Source organism: Cebus imitator, unplaced genomic scaffold, assembly GCF_001604975.1.
Source record: "Cebus imitator isolate Cc_AM_T3 unplaced genomic scaffold, Cebus_imitator-1.0 Scaffold28, whole genome shotgun sequence".
NCBI lineage: Eukaryota > Metazoa > Chordata > Mammalia > Primates > Cebidae > Cebus > Cebus imitator.
In genome coordinates this window covers 7,105,115-7,128,692 of record NW_016107343.1, presented here as the reverse complement: position 1 = coordinate 7,128,692, position 23,578 = coordinate 7,105,115, and the positions used below count along the sequence as shown (strand labels likewise).

Sequence of the window (23,578 nt, the reverse complement as noted above, 5' to 3'; positions counted from 1 at the left end):
TTTTTTTTTTTTTTTTGAGACAGAGTCTCGCTGTATTGCCCAGGCTAGAGGGCAGTGGCCGGATCTCAGCTCGGCTCACTGCAACCTCCCCTTCCTGGATTCCAGCAATTCTCCTGTCTCAGCCTCCCGAGTAGCTGGGACTACAGGCGTCCACCACCACGCCCAGCTAATTTTTGTATTTTTAGTGCAGACTGGGTTTCACCTTGTTGGTCAGGCTGGTCTCGAACTCCTGACCTCAGGTGATCTGCTCATCTTGGCCTCCCAAAGTGCTGGGATAACAGGGATGAGCCACTGTGCCTGGCCACCCACTTATAGTCTTAAAAATTATGGAGAATCCCAAAGAACTTTGGTTTGTGTGGGTTCTATCTATTAATATTTAACAAATTAATATTAAAACTGAGAGAAATTTAAGTATTTTCTTACTAATTTTTAAATAATAAATTTTAATATGATAAACCCTTTACATGCTAACATAATTTTTTAAAAACCACATAATGCCAGCACTTTGGGAGGTTGAGGTAGGAGGGTCACTTGAGTCCAGGAGTTTGAGACTATCTTTGGCACCATAGTGAGACCCCCATCTCTACTAAAACTATAAGTAAGTTTAAAAAAAAAAAAAAAAAAAACCTATATTTTCTGAAAAAAAAAATTAGTGAGAAGGGCAGCGTGGTTTTACATCTGTGCAGACCTCTTTAGCATCTGGCTTAAGAGAAGGCAGCTGGACTCGCGTCTCCCTCGGCATTCAACCCAATGTCATACCACTTGTCACGGAGCGTCTGGAAAACATGAATGAGCATGAAAAAGGCACATCAGGTCTTAGGGTTATGATGAGCCTAGTTCTAAGCTCTCAGTCACTCTAAAAGAAGGCCTTGGGCCCCACTTTGAGAACTGTCACAATAGACTAGGGGCTCCTTGAGACAAGGGCATCTTGTCCCAGTTGGCTCCATCAGCCCAGTGCCTGGCCAGACCCTGGCACAGCAGCCTCTCTCTCAATGATCACAGCAAACGAATGGCTTCAGAGGGGCAGGCCCCAGGGCGTGGCTCTCCCAGCTCATCCTCCTCAAAGCTCAGCACAGGGCCACTCTGTCCGTGAAGCTGCCCCTGTGGCAAGGCTGTTAACACTGTGGCAGGGGATCCTTCTCTGTCTTGATCCAGGCAGAATGAGAAGTACTTTGTGGTCTGGGACTGTCTGGTCCTCGTCGAGAACACTCGTCCCTACAACTCCCAGAAAGTCTCTTCCCTAAAGACCAAGTACCCATAGACTTCCAGGGGTCCAGGAAACAGCTTGATCCCCTAGATAAAGGCAGTCCAAGGCCCTCCAGGGACGAATGGAGAAGAACTTGTGGGTGGAGGCCTCTCCTTTCCTGACTGCAAGGAAAGCAGCCTTGGGATCACAGAATCTGTCCCCTTTGCTTCCATCCCCAAGGGGTTCCTCACTCTGCGCTCGTGTCATTCCCATCCCTCTGCTCCCCCAGCATGCCTCAGCCCCAGTGTGGGGTGAAAGAAGGACATCATTAAAAAACGTGAGCCCGGATCTATCCAGTCTTAGGCTCAACTCTCATCTCTGCATCTTACCAGCTGTGTGACCTTGGGAAAGTGACGTAACCTCTCAGAGCCCAGCACCAGCATTTGTAAAACGGTGACGCTACCTCATAGTTATGAAAGAAGGGAAACTGCATGTAGACCTCTTGCCCAGACATTCTACAAATAGTAGCCAGAAATATGAGGCTATCTTCCCACCCCCCTCCCCGCCAAACCCTCAGCCTAAGTATGGCTAACACAAAACAGATTACCAATCCCTTTCCTTTCCCCTGAGGACAGCAAGGCTAGGCTGGGATTTTCCAAGAGGGCTTAGCCGATGGAGAAAGAGGCATGAAGTAATCTTGTTTTCAGGGTGTAGGTTTCCTACCGTATGACAGTGACTGCACTGACAGTTAGACTCCACACCCCAACCCTCTGCAAGACCTAGACACCTTCTCCCCCTTCCCTGTCCTTTCTCCTGTGAGCAGCGCCCTCACCAGCAGGTAAGCAAGCACAGTGCTCCATGCAGAGGGGGAGGGGCACACACTAACACACCTGAGCGCCTGAGTTAGTGTGATGGGAACAGCATGGTAGACACTATCTTGTACTTGGGAACGTCAGAAATCAAGCAGACAGGGGATAGGGGAATATTATTTCAGTGTCTGCTGTGTACCCAGATGTTCCCATGCTGGGTAAACTCATCTCTGAAACCAGGTAAGTTAAAGGCCCTTCCTCCCTTAAGAGCCACCAATGATAAAAGCGCCACCACACCCCCCAGCCTGCAGTAGGGAAAGAAGCCTCTTCTGGAGCTCAGCCTGGGTGCCCAGGATGAGACAGGAGAAGGGGCCGTGAATCGCTCCACCTGTGCCCTCCTCCAGCTCTGCACCTGGCATATCTCGGTGCCTGCCAGACACGGCATAGAACTACAGTTCCACAACTTCAGCCTGGAGGCCCAGGATGAGTGCAAGTTTGACTACGTGGAGGTGTATGAGATCAGCAGCTCAGGGGCCTTCAGCCTCCTGGGCAGGTAGGGGAGCCGGGGAAGAGCCACGGATAACTCCATCCTTACTGTCTGCCACCCCCGGCTCCCTCCACATCGGCCCAGCACATTCCCCAGCTGTGGGCTTAGGGGTCGCAGGAATGAGCAGCCACTCCCCTGGCTCACACCGTGTTCTCTCCTTGTCCTGATCACACTGGTGATCTACCAGGGCTTCCAAAGACCCAGCCTGGCCAATGCCTTGTCACCCTGGTGGGGAGAAAAGGTGGGCAGCTGGTTTGTCCACCCTCTCCACCCTGCTTCTCTCTTTCTCAAACCGCCCGAGGCTCCCTTCTGCCTGCCACGTCTCTCCCCTCCCAGCACCCCACCCCACGTGCTCACTCAGTGCCTTGGGTGATGGGGATGGAGAGCTCCCCTCGTCACATCCCTGCATAGAGCACCCAGTTTCCTCTACTGGGTGTTCTTAGCCATCGCCTGTGCCTTTAAGAGCTGCCACCCTGTGTCAGGGACTTGACCTCAGCATCCTCAGCTGAGTTGGATTAAGGGACCATTTCATGCCTTTGTGAATTTCTCCTGGCTGCTGTCCCTTCCCCTACACAGAGACAGAGTAGCCCGTAGGCCGAACCACTTTACCAAAGACAGCCCAAGAGCTGGTCTAGCCTGGCAGCCTTTTCCCTCCGGTAGTAGAAGCTGCCCCTTTGATTGGGGGTTTGTGGTCAGAGAGTGGGCCCTTGGGGGTCTTGGACTATCACAGGAACTCTAGAAAGCCATGCAGAGCCTCGGGCCATGAAGGACTACTCAGATGTCATCCTCTATGTGGAGGCAACAGAGTCGAGCAAGGTAAGGGCCACATAGAATCGCGCTCCCAAGACCCAGCACCCCAGTGCTCACCGCTGCCCTCAGCCCTCAAGTCTCTCCCTTTCAGATCGAGTTCTGCAATCCTGCCTTCGAGCCTGAGTCTGGACCACCCTGCCCTCCCCCAGCCTTCCCAGAGGATGCCAAATACAGCGTCCCAGCTCCCTGGCATGGTAACCATCCCAGGGGGTAACATGGGGGAGGACAGAGAGGTCCAGGAGCGAAGGACAGCATGAGGAATGCCTAACAGAAGGGGCCCTCAAAATCCCACCTGCAGGTCGGCGCCCTCGAGGGCTGCAGCCAGACTGCCGCTTCTCCTGGCTCTGCGTGCTCCTGCTCGCTAGCTTGCTGCTCCTGCTGCTGGGGCTGCTGGTGGCCATCATCCTGGCCCGTAAGTACCCAGGGTCTGCTCGAAAGGAGGGCTTTGGAATACAACCCCATGAGCTGCTCTCCCAGCCTCCCGGGATCCTGCTCCTCTGAATGCCGCCCTCCATCTTCCCACCTTTAGAGCTGCAGGCTGCACCCCAATCCGGGACCTCCCATAGCCCACTGCCTGCCGGAGGCCTTACCACCACCATCCCCACCATCACCAACTCCCAGGCAGCTGGGACCCCTAAAGGGCAGCAGGAGGCAGGCGTGAGCCCCTCCCCACAGTCCAGTGAGTACTCAGGGCAGATCTTCTGGGAGAAGAGCCCAAGATGATGGGGTGGGGGTGAGGGGAGGGTGAGGAAGAGGCACCTTGGGGAATAAAGGACCTCTCTCCTTTTGACCTCTGAACTCTAACCTCCATCTCTGCAGCCTGTGGAGGCCTCCTCTCTGGCCCAAGGGGCTTCTTCAGCAGCCCTAACTACCCAGACCCTTACCCCCCCAACGCCCACTGCGTGTGGCATATCCAGGTAGCCACAGATCATGCGATCCAGCTCAAGATCGAAGCCCTCAGCATAGAAAGTGTGGCCTCTTGCCATTTTGATCGCTTGGAAATCTCCCCTGAGCGTGAAAGCCCCCTCCTCAGGTATGTCTCTCTGTCCCCAGGACCGCCCACACTGTCCTGAACCACTATCTAAAGGGCCGAATTGGGGAGTGACAGTGGGAAGGGCTGACCCAGGAAGAAACTGAGAGACTGGACCTCTGGGCCCAGCTCTGCCACCACCTTGCTGTTTGCCATGAGGAAGATCACTTCCTCTCTCTGATCTGTTTCCTAACCTGTAACATGGAGCTCCTGCCTCACTTCCCATGAGTAAATGCTACAAGGATAAATGTGCAGGTGCCAGGAAGGTCAGAGCTCCCTGGGACATCAGAGGAGCCTTTTTGACTACATGGTCACCAGTTTGGGGATTGAGAAAATAGGACTGCAGGGCTGAGATGAGCTCCTCTCTGGCTGGCCCTGCTCTCAGAGCCCCCATCACCCCCAACCTGGCTTCTTGCAGGGTTTGTGGGAGGGTGCCTCCCCCCACGCTCAACACCAATGCCAGCCACCTCCAGGTGGCCTTCATCTCTGACAGCAGTGTGGAAGGATTTGGTTTCCATGCCTGGTACCAGGCTGTGGCCCCGGGGCATGGTGAGTGTGTTCCCACCATGGCCCCAGCTGCCTGTTGAGTGCCCACTTTCTTCCCCTCCACCCACTCCGAGCCCTGCCAAAGGGGTGGAGACTCTGGGCATCCCTGACTCCTGATGCCCACACCCAGGGAGCTGTGCCCATGATGAGTTCCACTGTGACCAGCTCATCTGCCTGCTGCCTGACTCAGTGTGTGATGGTTTTGCCAATTGCGCCGACGGCAGTGATGAAACCAATTGCAGTGCCAAGTTCTTGGGTACGGGGCAGTCATGGGGGGGTCCTCTCTTCAGGCATCTGATCTGGGTTCAAGCTGGGGCCTCCAGCTCTGGGTCAGCCTCAAACCAGGGCCTCCGCCAGCATTTCCTGCTTGGTCATTCTTTGGCCCAGAACTTGTTTCCCAAGGGCTTGGCCAAAACTGGCTCTGTGATCACTGCCAGCACTACTGGATGGAGGCACAGATCTAGCAAACTCATGAGCCCTTCCGCCTCTCTACAGGGTGTGGGGGGAATCTGACTGGGCTCCAGGGCACTTTCTCCACTCCTAGCTACCTGCAGCAGTACCCTCACCGGCAGGTAAGCACAGTGCTCCATGCAGAGGGGGAGGGGCACATGCGCCTGAGACCCCGAGTTAGTGTGATGGAAACAGCATGGTAGACATTACCTTGTACTTGGGAAGGTCAGAGATCAAGCAGACAGGAGATAGGGGAATATTATTGAGTGCCTACTGTGTATCCAGATGTTCCCATGCTGGGTTAACTCATCTCTGAAACCAGGTAAGTTAAAGGCCCTTCCTCCCTTAAGAGCCACCAATGATGAAAGCGCCACCACACCCCCTCCAGCCTGCAGTGGGGAAGAAGCCTCTTCTGGAGCTCAGCCTGGGTGCCCAGGATGAGACAGGAGAAGGGGCCATGAATCGCTCCACCTGTGCCCTCCTCCAGCTCTGCACCTGGCATATCTCGGTGCCTGCCGGACACGGCATAGAGCTACAGTTCCACAACTTCAGCCTGGAGGCCCAGGATGAGTGCAAGTTTGACTACGTGGAGGTGTATGAGATCAGCAGCTCAGGGGCCTTCAGCCTCCTGGGCAGGTAGGGGAGCCGGGGAAGAGCCACGGATAACTCCATCCTTACTGTCTGCCACCCCCAGCTCCCTCCACATCGGCCCAGCACATTCCCCAGCTGCATTTCCTTCGGCTACTCCAGGCCCCAGGTCTCTTCACCATCACCCTAAAAACAGCTCTCACCTCAAAACCTTCACCCCACACCCTCTCTGTTCCCAAATCTCCCTGCCCCACTTCCTCCCCACCAGAAGGGGTCATTTCCACCTCCCCTACAAACCCTCGTTGATTTTTCTTTTTCTTCTTTTTTTGAGGCAGGGTCTTACTCTATCGCCCAGGCGGGAGTGCAGTATCGCCACCATGGCTCACTGCAGCCTCGGCTCCCAGGTTCAAGTGCGCCTTCCACCTCAGCCTCCTAAGTAGCTGGGACCACAGGCACATGCCACCATGCTCAGATAATTTATTTTTTTAATTTTTTTGTAAAGACAGGGTCTCACTATATCACCCAGGCTGGTTTCGAACTCCTGAGCTCAAGTGATCCTCCCACCTTGGCCTCCCAAAATGCTGGGATTACAGGCTTGAGCCACAATGCCAGGCCCCTTCATTGATTTTTTCCCCCATCTCGAAGTGGCTCAAGTTCAAGCAGTTTGTTTCATGCTTTGCCTGCTCAATATGTGTGTCTTCCTCACCAGACCCTAACCCGGTGTCTCTCGTCACCTTTGGCACTGTCCAGGGCTCCCAGTTCAGAGCCAGACCTGTGGGAGGCTGCAATGCCCCCTCAGTCAGCCAGGGCTGGTGCCCAGAACTGCTATCTGCTTTGGGCAGGTTCTGTGGAGCAGAGCCACCCTCCCTCCTCGTGTCTTCGCACCATGAGCTGGCTGTGCTCTTTAGGACAGATCATGGCATCAGCAGTGGAGGCTTCTCAGCCACCTACCTGGCCTTCAATACCACGGAGAGTAGGTGCCCCTGGACAAGTGGGTGTGGGCAGTAGAGGCACCGGCAGGGGGACAGAGAAGGGCTCTGGACCCTGGTCAAGACACTCTGTGGGCACTTGGGTGTAGGTGTGCCCCCGGGCACTGCCATGCTCCTTGTGCCTGCAGACCGCTGTGGACCCAGTGAGCTCTCCTGCCAGGCTGGAGGGTGTAAGGGTGTGCGGTGGATGTGTGACATGTGGAGAGACTGCGCCGATGGCAGCAATGACAACTGCAGCAGCCCTTTGTTCCCACCCCCAGGTGAGAAACCTACCTCTGGGGACCCTGAGCAGGGCCTGCAGGGGCGAGCAGGCTGGGTGCCCACCTCACAGAACCCTGCTTCGTACTGTGTGGCGTCCCATCCCATCCTCCCTGAGGGGGTAGGGCCAGCTGACTCTGGGGCCACTTCTCAGAGTCCTGGAAGCCACTGGTGGCTGGTGGTGGCAACGTCCCTGAGTGTCATCCCAAGGGAAATGGGAATCTGGGAATCAGTGGTTGGGGCTTCAAGAACCAGTCCCTTCTGTCACCCAGAGCCCCTTTCCACAGCCCACCCCAAAGATGAAGGCATGCTCTTACACAGAGCAGGGGACTTTCTTCCCAATGCCCAAGTGGTCCCTGTAAATGTGGGTGCCCCATGTTCCCTGACATCAAAGAGGTCCCTGTGTGATGACCCGGGTAGGAGAGTGATGCTGGAGCAGGATCTCAGGGATGGCAGGGATCCTCAGTGTGTACACCCTCTCTCCTCATTATCCTCCATCGGAGCCACATACACACAGGACCAAGTGATTCGGTGACTTGCCACAGGCCACACAGCCAGTGAGCAGTTCCCACAGTGGCCCTCCTCCACCCCTACAGAGCTGGCCTGTGAGCCTGTCCAGGTGGAGATGTGCCTCGGTCTGAGCTACAACACCACGGCCTTCCCTAACATCTGGGTGGGCATGGCCACCCAGAAGGAGGTGATGGAGGTCCTCAGCGGTTACAAGGTCTATGGGCAGAGAGAAAGAGGGCGGGCCGGGAGGGGACGGAACCTGGGAGCAGGTGCCTGAAGGTCACTCTCCCTCCACAGAGCCTGACAAGCCTGCCCTGCTACCAGAATTTCCGGAGGCTCCTGTGTGGGCTGCTTGTGCCCCGCTGCACCCCACTAGGCAGTGTTCTGCCCCCTTGCCGCTCTGTCTGCCAGGAAGCAGAGCACCAGTGCCAGTCTGGCCTAGCACTACTGGGCACCCCCTGGCCCTTCAACTGCAACAGGCTGCCAGAGGCAGCTGGCCTGGAAGCTTGTGCCCAGCCGTGACCCTGAAGCTGGCCCCTGCCCTCTTCCTGCCCATCCTCCTTTGCCAGTCAGGGTTGGCAGGCAGGGGAACAAAGGAAGGGGCACCAGCAGGGTCTCTACCCATCTTCTCTGGGGCTCCCAGAGAGGGGGCAGAGGAGTCCTCGGCTGGGGGTCATGGGACCCTCCCACCCTCCCTGCTCCTTCCTGTCCCCTTCCTGTCCCCAGGCTGCTGACTGGCCCCACACTGGGCCACTGGACAATCGAGACTGCTTCCTATCCAGGCCTCTGACCCTGACTTCCCATCTCTGCCTCTCCCCCTTTCCGTCTGCTTTTTCAGCGTCTCTATTGCGGGCCTTCTGACCAATAAAATGTACCAAGCATCTACTCATGTGGCAGGCCCTGTCCTAGGCCCTGGGAATCCAACTGGCCGTCTGCCTCCAGAACTCTCCACCCTCATCTCTCTGCTTATTTCTCTCTGGAAGGTGGTCTGATCTTTGGTCTCTGCCACTGTCCAGCCTCTCCTCTGGCCCCTGGGAACCAGAGATGCCCTATGTGTCTGTCTCTCGAGGTTCTGCCTCTCTGTGCCCGGCTCAAGTCTCTCTCCCCCTCCTTTCTCCCCCCGAACTTTGGCCGGCCGCCGGGCGACACCACGAGTTATTTCCCAGCTATTTCCCGGTCCGGGAGCTCCTGGCCCCTGAACAACTGGTTTCCTCTTGGAGTCTGGGAGGAGGAGAGCGGAGCCGGCAGGGAGCGAACCAGGACCGGGGTGACCTCGGGGATGGGGGCGCCTGGCGGGGAAGAAGCGCGGGGGCGGGGGCACCGCCAACTGGAGGGTCCGGAGTAGGTAGCGCCCCCGAAGGAGGCCTTTGGGGAGCCGGGAGGGGAGTGAGTCTGGCGGAGGAGAGGAAAGGGGCTGGGGAGGAGACAGTGGGAAAAGCTGGAGCAGGCCAGCGGTGGGAGGGAAAGCTGGCCGCTCCTACCCGCTCTCGCCCGCCTGGCTCACCCGGTGCTCGGGCCCGCGGGCACTCAGCCTCAGGGGCACGGCAGTGGGGTGGGGACCAACTGGGCCTCGCCGGGTGGGGAGCCAGGCAGGTCCCAGGATTCTGGGTCTCGACTCCAGTTCTGCCTGACCCACAGACTGCCAGAGGACCCCGGCGCCCGGGCTCCCGGTACCAGCGCCATGAGGCCGCTCCTCGTCCTGCTGCTCCTGGGCCTGGCGGCCGGCTCGCCCCCGCTGGACGACAACAAGATCCCCAGCCTGTGCCCGGGGCACCCCGGCCTTCCAGGCACGCCGGGCCACCATGGCAGCCAGGGCTTGCCCGGCCGCGATGGCCGCGACGGCCGAGACGGCGCACCCGGGGCCCCGGGCGAGAAAGGCGAGGGCGGGAGGCCGGGTAAGAAGGCACCGCCGCGACTCTCGGTGGCGACGTCCGAGCAGGCGAGGCTGCGACTCCCACTCCCGGTGTCCGGGGCTCCCGCCAGGGGGCGCCACTCCCTGCGCTTTGCAGCCCTGCGCGGGGGAGGGGAGGCCCGGGCGGCAGGGGCCCTCTTGGCCAGCCCCCCAGTTCTGCCCTCCACCTGCAGGAAGGGGTGGGGGAGAAACCCGTGCGGGAGGAGGCGCTGGGTGAAGGTCAGGTCGGGACGGGGAGGGGGACGGTGACCTTAGAGTCGGCACCCCACTGCGGGCTGACCCGGCCACTGCGCTCACCCTGCCGCCCCCTTACACCGTAGGACTGCCGGGGCCGCGAGGGGAGCCCGGGCCGCGAGGAGAGGCGGGACCCGCGGGGCCCACCGGGCCTGCCGGGGAGTGCTCGGTGCCTCCGCGCTCCGCCTTCAGCGCCAAGCGCTCGGAGAGCCGGGTGCCTCCGCCGTCTGACGCGCCCCTGCCCTTCGACCGCGTGCTGGTGAACGAGCAGGGACATTACGACGCCGTCACCGGCAAGTTCACCTGCCAGGTGCCTGGGGTCTACTACTTCGCCGTCCATGCCACCGTCTACCGGGCCAGCCTGCAGTTTGACCTGATGAAGAATGGCCAATCTATCGCCTCTTTCTTCCAGTTTTTCGGGGGGTGGCCCAAGCCAGCCTCGCTCTCAGGGGGCGCCATGGTGAGGCTGGAGCCCGAGGACCAAGTGTGGGTGCAGGTGGGCGTGGGTGACTACATTGGCATCTATGCCAGCATCAAGACAGACAGCACCTTCTCCGGATTTCTGGTGTACTCTGACTGGCACAGCTCCCCGGTCTTCGCTTAGTGCCCACTGCAAAGTAAGCTGACTCACTCTTAGGAGGAGGGCATGACGCTGACAACCAGGTCATCCAGGAGGGCTGGCCCCCCTGGAATATTGTGAATGACTAGGAAGGTGGGGTAGGGGCCTCTCCGTCCTGCTGCTGGCAAGGAACAGGGACAGTGGCTGGGATGAGGTCTGGCAGCATGGGGCAGTGGCTGGATTTCTGTCCAAGACCAGAGGAGTGTGCTGTGCTGGCAAGTGTAGGTCCCCCAGTTGCTCTGGCCCAGGAACCCACGCTGGGGTGCTTTCTTCCTGGTCCTCTGCTTCTCTGGATCCTCCCACTCCCTCCTGCTCCTGGGGCCGGCCCTTTTCTCGGAGATCACTCAATAAATCTAAGAACCTCCTACCAGCTCCAGTCTTTCTTCTTTAGTGGTGGGGGTTCCCTGTTTCTGGGATCATGGGTGGGGGGGTGCTCAGGCAGAAGGGAGGATTCTTGGATGAAATAGAGATATGGGGCAGATATACAGGAAGCCGGCCCAGGGGAATGAGAGGCTGCTCCTCAGAACCACCACCTAGGTTGTGAACAGGAGTGTCTGACAGCGAGATGCCTTCTTGGGGGTGGGGCTCCAGCCACCCTGAAAAAGGGGCACCTTTTTCTAATTCAAAGATGCCAAGCGAACCACATAAGGGCTGCCTGCACCACACATACCCCTGCCCTGATCCAACAAAAAAGAGCCGAGGACCTTTCACCCATGGCTGCTCTGGCTGCTTGCCTGGTCCCCAGATGACCGGGAAAGCTATTGCTCTGTAAACGGAGTGAGTGGCGCCCCTGGCATCTAGAGATAAGTAGTTTCTGAGATGACCACAAGGGGGTGCCCAGACCCCAGAATGTCACAGGGATCCTGGGTACCTTGGGCTCCTGACTATGGGTGGTGAGGGGGAGGAGGGGTATTGTCAGCCAAAGGAATTCCAGATGCGGGTGGAGGAAAAGGGGGGTCCTTTACTCCCAACTCAGGAAGTTTATCTTCTATCATAAAATGTTTATCCCCACATTAAACAGAGACTGGAAGGAGCCAGGCCTCCCCTTGCTCAGCTCCCTGTCCCAGATTGAGGGAAGGAAAGAGCATGTGCCAAGCCCTCCCCAGGCCTCCCAGTTCCGAGGGGGAGATGAGGAGTCCTCCCCGACAGCACTGGGAATAGCCTGGGTGGGCCGAGCCACTGTGTCTGAGGCTAACCACAAAGCCCCTCAAGGCTCCCTGCCCAGGGCCCACCCCCAACCCAGTGACTAACAAACCAGGACTGGCCAGCCCCATCTGCACAGACTGAAACCAAGGAGGGGGGGGCCTTGCCTCAGAGTTTGTTTCTTTCTTTCTTTCTTTCTTTTTTTTTTTTTTTTTTTTTTTTTTTTTTTTTTTTTTTTTTTTTTTTTTTTTTTTTTTTTTTTGCTTCTTTTGGCTATAAGCAATCCTCAGAGTTTCTTCATGAGCTACCGGCATCCCCTTCCTGAAGGCAGTCCCAGACACTGTGCTCCCAGACAGAACAAACAATTATGGGGGAGTGCCCCTGCTCTTCCCCTGATCATGTGAGGGCAGACAAGGCCAATGGGGGCTGAGCCCCAACTGTGAGCTAGAGACAGGCCTCAGGCAGCCTCCACCAGGAGGTACCGCAACCACACTCCAGCCCAGCCCTGCACCAGACCCCATGCCAAGACACACAGAGACAAGCACCAGCTCCTCGAGATCCGAGGGTAGCCTGGACTCCAGGCAGCAAGAACCCCATGCTCCCTCCCAGGAAGACTGGCCCAGAGGAAAAGCTGGGAAGGTTGACTCAAGGGTTGAGATAGTTCACATTCTTCTCTACACGGGCTTAATTTGGCAAAAATGGAAAAAACACAGAAGGCTTTTCGAAAGCCACGTGTGCAAGGGACAAATCAGAAGGGATGAGAGCTCACAGAGCCATGCCTGGCATGCACTCTCCCTATGACACAGTCTTCCCATACTATCTTGGCTCACGGCCTGTCCCTCCTCTAAAGCCCAGGTACCCCCACAGACCACACTTCTGACTGGCAGGCCTGAAGGACCCTGATGCAGAGTCTGTTACCTTGACCAACTGCTCCCTTGCAGGGATGCAAAGAGACTATCAGAGCTGTCAAGAGAACTTTATTCATTGGAAACTGGGCCACAGATCCCCCAGGAAGCTGCAAGCCCCTGGGCCCTGGCCCCTTCTGTGTTTGGACCCTAGTGAAATGTGCACAGTCTGCCATCTCCGACGCCAGGGACAGACAGAGAGGAATGCCATTTTTCTGTGTAATGTGGGCGTGAAAGGGAATGAGAAATCTGGTTATCCCTCTTGAGACTCCCAGTGAGCTGGGATGCCAGAGGGCATGTGGACCCAAAGCCAGGTGCAGATGCACCCCCCGACCCCAGGGGTAAACTCCTGAGTCCAGCTTTTGGATCAGGTTGGGAGGGAGCCTGATCAGATGATGACAGCCAGAGGTGGCTCTGAGGGCACCTGAGAGATACTATCCTCAAAGCCTATCAGGGCACAGGGGCTCTGGCTGAACACAAAGGTTCAAGATCATCCCAAGGCCCCTGAGTTGTTAAAACACCCAAATGACACTGATGTTTTGTGGCTGCAAAAGCTGGAGAGGAAGTGTGAAGGAGGCAAGAAAAGGACCTACAAATCCCCAACAGAAAAACCAGAAGCAGACAGGGGTAACCCCAGAGGCATCTGGGTGGGCCCAGGACAGGCTGGAGAAGCCCACAGCAAACAGTCTCAGGGCCCTTGCATAGTGACATACTCACCACCCTCAGCATCGAAGGGACCCACTGGGTAAGGAGAAGCTATGTTACCCTGCCCCCACCCAGATCATAGTCTTCCATCTCGATGTCCTGGATATATGGCTTGGAGGCTTGGCAGGACAGCCACAGGGGTAGGAGAGGATTCAGACCAGGACCCAGAGATGAGGTGTTAATGCTGTCCTAGCGTGAGTGCCTGCGTGGAACGTGGAGCGTGGAGGGATGGGCAGGCAGGGAAGGAGTCTTCAGAGGTAGACATTGAGGGTCTGCAGGATGCCACGGCGGCAGAGCGGGCAGTTGCGGTGGTAGACGGGGTGGCGCATCAGGATTTCAGTGCAGGCCTGGCACAGGCACAGATGCCGGCAGGGCAGGAGCAACACCGTCTTGCTCTGGTCCTGGCAGATGACACACTTCTTCCGCTCCTCTTGCTCCTTCAGCAACTTCCATGGGTCTTGCCCACCTGGAGGCTCCTCCTCGTTGAGCCTCTCTCGGCCCCTGGCAGGTGTCATTCTGATGGTGCTGACCTCCTCTTCTGCCTCTGATCTGCGCCCCACTTCAGGAATAGCATCCTGTCTCCGGGTCCTAACTGAGAACACCCTCACAGGGTCACCCTGGGGAGCTCCAGGTGCCCCTCCCCGGTTTGGCCAGCTCGCCAGCTGCAGGCTGCGGCTCCAAACTCGGCGCCAGGCCTCCGAGCCCAGTGCTAGGCGAGAGAGCCGCATGACATCCTCTCGAAGACGGTGGTAGGATGGCCGGGCATGGAGCTGGCCGAGTGCCTGGGTAGCCAGCCTCAGGGTGAAGTCCGGGTGCAACACAGTCATTGTCACTGCCAACACACAAGCTAGCAACACCAGGCCAGTGAGGTTGACAAGCACGAAGCTGGCTAGGAGGCGGGCAGCTGAGGCCAGAAGCTCCAGGGCTAACTGGCAGGGGGTCCAAAGGAGGATGGCCATGGCCACAGCACTGCTTGAAATGTGGGCTAGGAAGGCAGCCACGATGTCTGTCATCCTCCACAGAGGCCCTGTTACTGCATCCCACAGGGCCAGCACCAGGGAAAAGAGGTTCTGAGTGCCGATGAGGCAGATGTTGACCAGGCTGTTGATCACATAAGCCACCAGGCTCATTGCAATGGCACAGATGTCACAGGCCTGGCGCAGCAAAGCGTGGCCACTGGAGACCACATTGAGGACGCCCCGGTGCAGTATCTCCCGGCTCCGCAGTGCTCCGTGAGAGGCCAGGTGCCCAAGGAGCTTTAGGCTCTCCAGGCCAGAGCAGCAGCTATAGAGCAGGGTACACAAGGCCTGCAAGCCCCCACATGTGAACCGGACCAAGGCTTCGATCAAGGCCAGCAATGAAAGCAGGACTCCGCGGCCCAAGTGCAGAAGACTCGTCAGTACCGTGTGTGGCAGGTTGTAGATGAAGGCCAGGAGCCAGGCCAGGGAAGCCAGGAGGGAGGACACCAGCAGGAAGTTGAGGTCCAACACCAAGGTCAGCACGTCCAGCACCAGGCCCACCCCATTCACTACCAGGTACACTGCCTCCATGATAGGGCTATGGAGGTTAGTCCAAAAGAAAGTCTGGCTTCTTGGTTGGGGGGTTGTCAAGGTTGTGAATATTTTAGGGGGTCTGGAATTAGTTTGGAAGGAAAATTAGCAGTCTCTGACCCAGAGGGTACCAAGAATCCGAGGAAGAAGTAAGAGGGAAGTGGAGTCTTGGTAGACGGCAAGGGGGCCAGGCGCCAGTCCAAGAGTCCAGGTTTTGACGAGCTGTTTGGGAGGGAAAAGGCCAAACATCTCTAAAGCGAAGGCGAGCCCAGGCTGTAGGAGCGACCTCAGCTTTGGATGCCTGGTGTGGCGAACCACCGCCGGGCAGTGGGTCAGACCGGGAGGAGACCGGGAACGGATGGAATGGGATCGGCTCGGGTCGGGCCGGGGCCGGGTGGGGTCGACGCTGGCTGGGCGCAGGCTCGCGGTCCAGCTACGCAGGTGCCCCTGTCCCCGCCCGGCCCCCGTCCTCCTGCTAGCGGCACTTTGCACCCAAAAGGGGAGTGGGAGAGGAAGCCAGCTTCAGCAAACCCCAAGCGCGGCCTCTACTCCGCTGGGCGCCGCCATCTTGTGTGCAAAGGGGCGGAGCCAGAGACTAGACGAGGAGGGAGGAACGACAAACTCCAGCCAATCGATGAGGGCCAACCGCAACAACGTCGAGCACTCATTGGTCCGTTTGAATAGCGCCCGAACATATTTACCTCCCTAAGGAAAGGAGAGGCGACAGGTTAAATCCCCTCCCCCTTGAGGCGGGGATTGGTTTGTTGACGGGTAGCGTCGGAATACGCCCTCCTAGCCCCGCCCTCTAAAAGAGTAGCGCCTTGGACTCTCCTCAGTTTAGGAACTGTTCTTTCTCCTGGCCTCTGAACGCGAGCTTTTTTGAGGGACTTGGGTCGGAGGTCACTGCCTCTGGGCTGGGCTTTGGATTAGCACCCCCTTCGCAGACCCGTCTCCTCGTCCTCATCTATTTATTAATCTATTCTATCATTTATTAAGCTCCTAGAGTGCATTGAGGATACAAAAAATAAGTTTAAGACAGTGCCTGCGGTTCACGAGGGAAAGCAGATTACTACAGGGGATTCCCAAACTGCTACTCCAAACTTTCCTTACCAGGTTTTTCAACATCTCGGATGCTTACTCCATTGTCATTGAGAAAAGGAAACTACAGATTTAGGAACAGCTCAGCTTCCTACCCTGGGCCTTATTGTTTAATTGAACAATCTAGTTAGATGTGTACACCTGGGCAGCTCCAGGGTCCTCAGAAGACCATCCTTTAATACTCAAACAACAGTCAAAATATATTTGAACCCAGCACTTTGGGAGGCCTAGGCGAGTGGATCACCTGAGGTCGGGAGATAACCTGAAGTCAGGAGTTCGAGACCAACCTGACCAACATGGAGAAACCCCGTCTCCCCTAAAAATACAAAAATTAGCCAGGCATGATGGTGTGTGCCTGTAATCCCAGCTACTCAGGAGGCTGAGGCAGGAGAATCGCTTGAACCTGGGAGGCAGAGGTTGTGGTGAGCAGAGATCACACCATTGCACTCTAGCCTGGGCAACAAGAGTGAAACTCTGTCTCAAGAAAAAGAAAAAAATATATACATGTGTGTGTATGTGTGTGTAGTGTGTATGTGTGCACACTACATACACACACACACCACATTTCAAATATATTGGGAATTCTGGTGTTGTCTACTAACTCCAAGTATACTTAGCAGACTCCTTAGCAGACTCCTTAGCAGACTTATCGTTCCGCTGGTCACCTTCGCTGAATTTCCTACTTGGGCTGAATTCTCCATTTCTACTCTGGGCTCCTGAAAGTGTTCGTCCCCCTTCACTCTGCTCTGAACACCACCTCTGAGTCCTTCATTTCCCAAAGCATCACTGATAAGAAGCTGAAGTGTCTTTTCCTTTCGGCAGAGTGGGGCGGCAAGATGGCCGTGCAAATTTCTAAGAAGAGGAAGTTTGTCAGCAAACTGACAGAAGAGCAGAAAATCAAACACCGCATGTTCTCACTCATAGGCGGGTGTTGAACAATGAGAACACATGGACACAGGGAGGGGAGCACTACAGACTGGAGTCTGTTGGAGGGGAAATAGAGGAGGGACAGCTGGGGGTGGGGAGAGATAGCAAGGGGAGAAATGCCAGATATAGGTGATGGGGAGGAAGGCAGCAAATCACACTGCCACATGTGTACCTATCTAACAATCTTGCATGTTCTTCACATGTACCCCAAAACCTAAAATGCAATAAATAAAAATAAAAATAAAGAAAGAAAGAAAGAAGAAGAGGAAGTTTGTCACTGAGGGCATCTTCAAAGCTGAACTGAATGAGTTTCTTACTCGGGAACTGGCTGAAGATGGCTGTTCTGGAGTTGAGGTGCAAGTTACACCAACCAGAACAGAAATCATTATCTTAGCCACCAGAACACAGAATGTTCTTGGTGAGAAGGGGCGGCGGATTCAGGAGCTGACTGCTGTAGTTCAGAAGAGGTTTGGCTTTCCAGAGGGCAGTGCAGAGCTTTATGCTGAAAAGGTGGCCACTAGAGGTCTGTGCGCAATTGCTCAGGCAGAGTCTCTGCATTACAAACTCCTGGGAGGGCTTGCTGTGCGCAGGGCCTGCTATGGTGTGCTGTGGTTCATCATGGAGAGCGGGGCCAAAGGCTGCGAGGTTGTGGTGTCTGGGAAGCTCCGAGGACAGAGGGCTAAATCCATGAAGTTTGTGGATGACTTGATGATCCACAGCGGAGACCCTGTTAACTACTACATTGACACTGCCGTGCGCCATGTGATGCTCAGACAGGGTGTGCTGGGCATCAAAGTGAAGATCATGCTGCCCTGGGACCCAACTGGTAAAATTGGCCCTAAGAAGCCCCTGCCTGACCATGTGAGCATCATGGAACCCAAAGATGAGATATTGCCTACCACCCCATCTCAGAACAGAAGGGTGGGAAGCCAGAGCCTCCTGCCATGCCCCAGCCAGTCCTCACAGCGTAACAGGGTCTCCTCCGCAGCTGCATTCTGGAGTCCGGATGTTGCTCTGTAACGACCTTTAATAAAATCTTGTACAAAGACAAAAAAAAAAAAAAAAAAGAAGAAGAAGAAGAAGCTGCAGTGTGCAGCAAACCTTTACTGAGGCCTTGGGGTGGCAGTAGGGGCTACACTATAGTGCAGAAGAAGGAGTGCAGAAGCTAAAACTCCTTTGGCTTCTTCCTGCGCTTTCTCCCTGGCTGCTCTCAGGCCCTACCCAGGTTATGGCTTGCTGTGTTGTGATGTGTTGCTGACGTTTTTATTTCCCCACTTGCATCCTCCCCGCAGTGTCAAATCTTGGAGAATGTGCCACCCTCCCTTTCAAGATACTTGATCCCATCACCCGTACCATCTCCTCTTCAGGGATCATACCTGCCCAGTGAACACTATGTTGTTATTAATCAATCTTCCTGCAGCACTTGACACCACTGGCCACTTTCTCCTCGCTGGGCCTCAGAGGCATTACTCTTTCCTATATTCTTTCTGTTTCCATCATAGCCTCCTCTCCTGTATACACAATGATTTTTAAATTTGTGTTTTCAGCCTGAACCTCTCCTGCAAAGTTCAGCCTCCAACTGCCTCCTGGACCGGACAGTTCCTGGGTATGGCACTGGTGCTTCCCACTCAATGTGTCCAAAATCAAAACTTAACAAACGTGCTGTGCCTGCACTGTGTGCCATTAACTGGTCCGTTTTTCACACCAAGAAGCATGTAAAGGCCTTCTCGGAGTTGGCAGGCTCCTCTAAGAGAGTATTTCCATTCGTTTAGGACCAAGACCTCCCCTTTGAGTGATCTGAGACTCACTAATCCAAAGCTGTATTTAATGAGCCACAAGCCTTGACTCCCAGGAAACCCAGCTGGTAATCCTGCTGTGGGCAGTGACAAAGACTCCAGCTGGCTTTGGGGAGGAAGTTCAAATTGTTTAACAATGTTAGTCCCGGGAATTGAGAAGAAAATAAGCCAGATATTGAGAGAGCTGAACACCTAGAAGCCCTATCCTTGCAGTATTTTCTAATGGAAGATGTAGTGTAAAGCCGCTGGCGGCAGTTGTTTCTGCTGTTGTGCTGACCTCAGGGTTTTTGTTTTGCTCAGCGAAAGATTCCAGCTGGGACAATAGAAGGGATTTTTAGAGGCTATGAAGGGTTGAGGATTAAGAGATTGGAAAAAAAACAGAAAAGAATGTCTAATTCAGGGGTTTTGTTTTGTGCTTTGTGTGTATTATGGCCCTCCCCATCATCTCCTCATCAAACGTTCAGTAAAATCTATATTATTGCCATGGTTTTAGGTTATTGTTGTTTTTTGTTTGTTTATTTTTTAATTATGCAAATCATTTACAGCTTCCCAAAGTCAAAACTTTATAAAAAGGTACAGTCACAGAAGGTTTGCTTTTATCCTTGTACCCTCTACCCTGTTCCCTGCCAGTGCCACCCCAAGCTTCAGAGGACCCCAAGTATCACAAACACAGCCAAAAAATGTCTCCGTAAAGGAACACCTGGGGTCCTCTATCAATCTGGATCCAGTGCTCATTACTGGTATGGAAAAGCCTATAGCCCCAGACATCAGCTCTGCAAACAACATGGTTCCGACCCAAAGAAGCACTTCAGCTGTTCTGCATTTTTTTTTTTTTTTTTTTTGAGATAGAGTCTCACCCCGTCACCCAGACTGGAATGCAGTGGCGCAGTCTCAGCTTACTGCAACCCCCACCTCCCAGGCTCAAGTGTTTCTTGTGCCTCAGCCTCCCCAGTAGCTGGGATTACAGGCATGCACCATCACACCCCACTAACTTTTGTATTTTTAGTAGAAACGGGGTTTTGCCACGTTGGCCTCAAGTGATCTGCCCACCTCAGCCTCCCAAAGCACTGGGATTACAGGCCTGAGCCACCACGCCGGATCTGTTCTGCACGTCTTATAACCCACATCCTGGAAACATGGCATCCAAAGGCCACGAAGATCTGTGGGTCATTCAGGGAGGATATGAGCAGTCGAAGCACTTATGTAAGAAAAGGGATAAATTAACTGGTGAAATTCTTCTTGCTTTTCTTTCTGTTCTAACTTGTGATTCCAGAAGTACTTAGAAATTAATGCGGGAGCTGGATACGGTGGCTCACACCTATAATCCCAACACTTTAGGCCCAGATGAGAGGATTGCTTGAGCCCAGGAGTTCAAGACCAGCCTAGGCAACATAACAAGACCTCATCTCTACAATAAAAAAAATAGCCAGGCATTGGCATTGTGACCTGCGCCTGTAGTCCCAGCTACTTGGAAGGTTGAGGTAAGAGAATTGCTTGAACACAGTTTGAGATTACAATGAGCTATGATTCTGCCACTGCACTCCAGCCTGGGCAACAGAGTGAGAGCCCGAAAAAAAAAAGGAAGAGAGAGAATGAGAATGAAGAAAGAAAGAAAGCAAGAAAGAAGAGAGAAAGAAAAAGAAATTAATGCAGTATGTGCAATGTGGCTGGGGAACATTTTTGAATATTAATTCCTATTTCTCTTTAAATTTGCATATGTAAATCTAGAGAAAACAGGCACGTGTATTTAACTAGCTTTATTCTAGTTTTAACTTAAGGAAAAACTAGTTTTCCCTAGTTTTGCACTAAGGAAAAAACCTACTTACAATTTGAATCATTGATTTAAAAGATTGTTGAGGACAAGTCTATGATAACAGCAATGACATGCTTAGTAAAGATAATAAAGATGAACAAGCCAGAATTTTGGCCAAAACGCAAGCAGCATTTTTTTGGTGACATGTCCCCTGCATGACACATGGCTGAACTTGTTATTAGAAGATGCAGCCTAGGCCGGGCGAGGTGGCTCACGCCTGTAACCCTAGCACTTTGGGAGGCTGAGGCAAGCACATTACCTGAGGTAGGGTGTTCAAGATCAGCCTGACCAACATGGAGAAACTCCATCTCTACTAAAAATATGAAATTAGCTGGGTGTGGTAGCACATGCCTGTAATCCCAGCTACTTGGGAGGCTAAGGCAGGAGAATCATTTGAACCCGGGAGGCGGAGGTTGTAGTGAGCTGAGATCGGGCCACTGCCCAACAAGAGCAAAACTCCATCTCAAAAAAAAAAAAAAAAAGAAGAAGATGCAGCCTAATTGTGCTGATAACAATGGCATTTTTTGGAAAAACTAAAAGATTATATACCATATTCTGGATGTGCCCAAAGATGAAATATCTTGGAAAGATATTTCATATCACATTTGACCTTACAACTACTCTTGGATACATGGTGGGAATGTTGACTAAATGCTATTAAAACAAGTCGATTTACTGGCCATGGTGGCTCACGCCTGTAATCCCAGCACTTTGGGAGGCTGAGGTGGGCAGATCACAAGGTCAGGAGTTTGAGACCAGCCTGACCAACATGGTGAAACCCCGTCTCTACTAAAAATACAAAAATTAGCTGGGTGTGGTGGTGCACACCTGTAATCCCAGCTATTCAGGAGGCTGAGGCAGGAGAATCTCTTGAACCCGGGAGGCAAAGGTTGTGGTGAGCCGAGATCGCACCACTACACTCCAGCCTGGCGACAGAGCAAGACTCCGTCTGAAAAAAACAAGACAAAAAACAAGTCGATTTAATTTAGACAAGAAACCAGAAGGACTGGGCACTATGGCTCACACCTGGAATTCTATCACTTTGGGAGGCCAAGGCAGGCAGATGGCTTGAGCCCAGGAGTGCAAGACCAACCTGGGAAACATGGCAAAACCCCATCTCTCCTAAAAACACAAAATATTAGCCAGGCGTGGCAGCATGTGTCTGTAGTCCCAGCTACTTGGGAGGCTGAGGTAGGGGAGTCACCTGAGCCTGGGAAGTCAAGGCTGCAGTGAGCTGTATTTGCACCACTTTACTCCAGCCTGGGCAACAGGGTTGAGCCCCTGTCAAGAAAGAAAGAAAAAGAGAGAGAGAGAAAGGGGAGAAGGGAGGGAGAGGGGGCGGGAAGGAAGGGAGGGAGGGAAGGAAGGAAGGGAGGGAGGGAGAAACTAGAAGTATGAGTAGAGTTAAGAAAATTCACAATTAGCCGGGCGTGGTGGCAAGCGCCTGTAATCCCAGCTACTCAGGAGGCTGAGGCAGGAGAATTGCCTGAACCCAGGAGGCAGAGGTTGCAGTGAGTCAAGATCGCATCATTGCATTATAGCCTGGGCAACAAGAGTGAGACTCTGTCTCAAAAAAAAAAAAAATCACAAAGAGTAAATTATGGTCTCAAGTGGAAAATCAAATTACCCTTGCATGTGCACTACCCACAGATATTTGTGATGGTCACTTGGTATGAATAATATTGATAAAAATGTAAACAAAAAACTGGTTGTTTTTTAAAAAAACACGTGATGAGTCAACATTGATACATTGTTATGAATTGAAGTCCATCATTTTCATTAGGATTCACTCTTGGTGGTGTACATTCTATGGGTTTTAACAAATGTTTAATGACGTATCCATCACACAGTGTTATAAAGAATGGTTTCACTGCCCTAAAAATCCTCTGTGCTGTGCCTATTCATCCCTCCTTCCCCCCAGACTCCTGGCAACCACTGATCTTTTTACTGTTTCCACAATTTTACCTGTGCTAGAAAGCCATATAGTTGGAATCGTGCAGTGTGTAGCTTTTCAGATTGACTTCTTTCTCTTAGCAATATGGATTTAAGTTTCCTCCATGCCTTTACGTGGTTTGTTAGCCCATTTCTTTTTAGCACTAAACAATATTCCATTGTTTGGATGTACTAGCTAATTTATCCACTCATCAGCTGAATGACATCTTGGTTGCTTTCAGGTTTGGGAATTATGAATAAGGTCTGCTATAAACATTCACGTGTATTTGTGTGAACATAAGTCCCAGCTACTTGGGATGCTAAGGCAGCAGAATCACTTGAACCCGGAAGGTGGAGGTTGCAGTGAGCCGAGGTCATGCCACTGCACTTCAGCCTGGGCGACAGAGCAAGACTCCATCTCAAAAATAAAATGAAGTGGCCGGGCGCGGTGGCTCAAGCCTGTAATCCCAGCACTGTGGGAGGCCGAGACGGGTGGATCACAAGGTCAAGAGATCGAGACCATCCTGGTCAACATGGTGAAACCCCGTCTCTACTAGAGATACAAAAAATTAGCTGGGCATGGTGGCGCGTGCCTGTAATCCCAGCGACTCAGGAGGCTGGGGCAGGAGAATTGCCTGAACCCGGGAGGCGGAGGTTGCGGTGAGCCGAGATCGCGCCATTGCACTCGAGCCTGGGGAACAAGAGCGAAACTCTGTCTCAAAAATAAAATAAAATAAAATAAAATAAAATAAAATGAAGTAAGGCCAGGTGCGTTGGCTCACACCTGTAATCTCAGCACTTTGGGAGGCTGAGGCAGGTGGATCATGAGATCAGGAGTTTGAGACCAGCCTGGCCAATATGGTGAAACCCCGTGTCTAAGAAAAAAAAAAATTAAAAATAAATAAATAAAATAAAGACTTCAGAACAACTATTGTCTCAAGAAAGACCAATTAATTGGCCGGGCACAGTGGCTCAAGCCTGTAATCCCAGCACTTTGGGAGGCCGAGGCAGGCGGATCATGAGGTCAAAAGATTGAGACCATCCTGGCCAACATGATGAAACCCCGTCTCTACTAAAAATACAAAAATTAGCTGCGCGTGGTGGCGCACACCTGTAGTCCCAGCTACTCAGGAGGCTGAGGCAGGAAAATTGCTTGAACCCGGGAGGCAGAGGTTGCAGTGAGCCGAGATTGTGCCACTGCACTCCAGCCTGGTGCCTGGC

The 23,578-nt window shown here is 53.8% G+C and overlaps 3 protein-coding genes and 1 pseudogene across 9 annotated transcripts; 3 read left to right on the top strand and 1 right to left on the bottom strand.

Annotated features, from left to right (window-relative positions):
- Positions 1–3,042: 3,042 nt before the first annotated feature.
- On the top strand, positions 3,043–8,540 carry LOC108300647 (membrane frizzled-related protein). Of its 4 annotated transcripts, none has more exons than XM_037736740.1 (13): positions 3,043–3,358; positions 3,422–3,546; positions 3,651–3,764; positions 3,882–4,031; positions 4,172–4,385; positions 4,801–4,931; positions 5,059–5,184; positions 5,424–5,500; positions 5,866–6,014; positions 6,809–6,939; positions 7,045–7,215; positions 7,810–7,937; positions 8,021–8,540. In XM_037736740.1, exons 1-13 carry the CDS (start codon positions 3,321–3,323, stop codon positions 8,243–8,245), a joined length of 1,779 nt encoding a protein of 592 aa, XP_037592668.1. In that variant the 5' UTR covers positions 3,043–3,320; the 3' UTR covers positions 8,246–8,540. The 4 variants fall into 4 exon arrangements, with proteins under 4 accessions (XP_037592668.1, XP_037592670.1, XP_037592669.1 ...); XM_037736742.1 differs by having other exon boundaries at positions 3,046–3,358; positions 7,084–7,215; XM_037736741.1 differs by having other exon boundaries at positions 3,048–3,358; positions 3,444–3,546.
- A 142-nt stretch (positions 8,541–8,682) lies between these two features.
- C1QTNF5 (C1q and TNF related 5) lies at positions 8,683–10,850 on the top strand. Of its 3 annotated transcripts, none has more exons than XM_017523537.2 (3): positions 8,683–9,064; positions 9,362–9,618; positions 9,956–10,850. In XM_017523537.2, the coding sequence occupies exons 1-3, from the start codon at positions 8,775–8,777 to the stop codon at positions 10,471–10,473; spliced, it is 1,065 nt and encodes a 354-aa protein (XP_017379026.1). In that variant the 5' UTR covers positions 8,683–8,774; the 3' UTR covers positions 10,474–10,850. The 3 variants fall into 3 exon arrangements, with proteins under 3 accessions (XP_017379026.1, XP_017379028.1, XP_017379027.1); XM_017523539.2 differs by having other exon boundaries at positions 8,975–9,068; XM_017523538.2 differs by having other exon boundaries at positions 8,975–9,109.
- Positions 10,851–12,588: 1,738 nt separating this feature from the next.
- RNF26 (ring finger protein 26) lies at positions 12,589–15,388 on the bottom strand. Its single transcript, XM_017523535.2, has one exon. The coding sequence runs from the start codon at positions 14,789–14,791 to the stop codon at positions 13,493–13,495; it is 1,299 nt and encodes a 432-aa protein (XP_017379024.1). The 5' UTR covers positions 14,792–15,388; the 3' UTR covers positions 12,589–13,492.
- Positions 15,389–17,071: 1,683 nt separating this feature from the next.
- Positions 17,072–17,883, top strand: LOC108300644 (annotated as a pseudogene). Its single transcript, XR_001823521.2, has one exon. The product of XR_001823521.2 is annotated as a 40S ribosomal protein S3-like (transcript).
- The last annotated feature ends 5,695 nt before the right edge of the window (positions 17,884–23,578 follow it).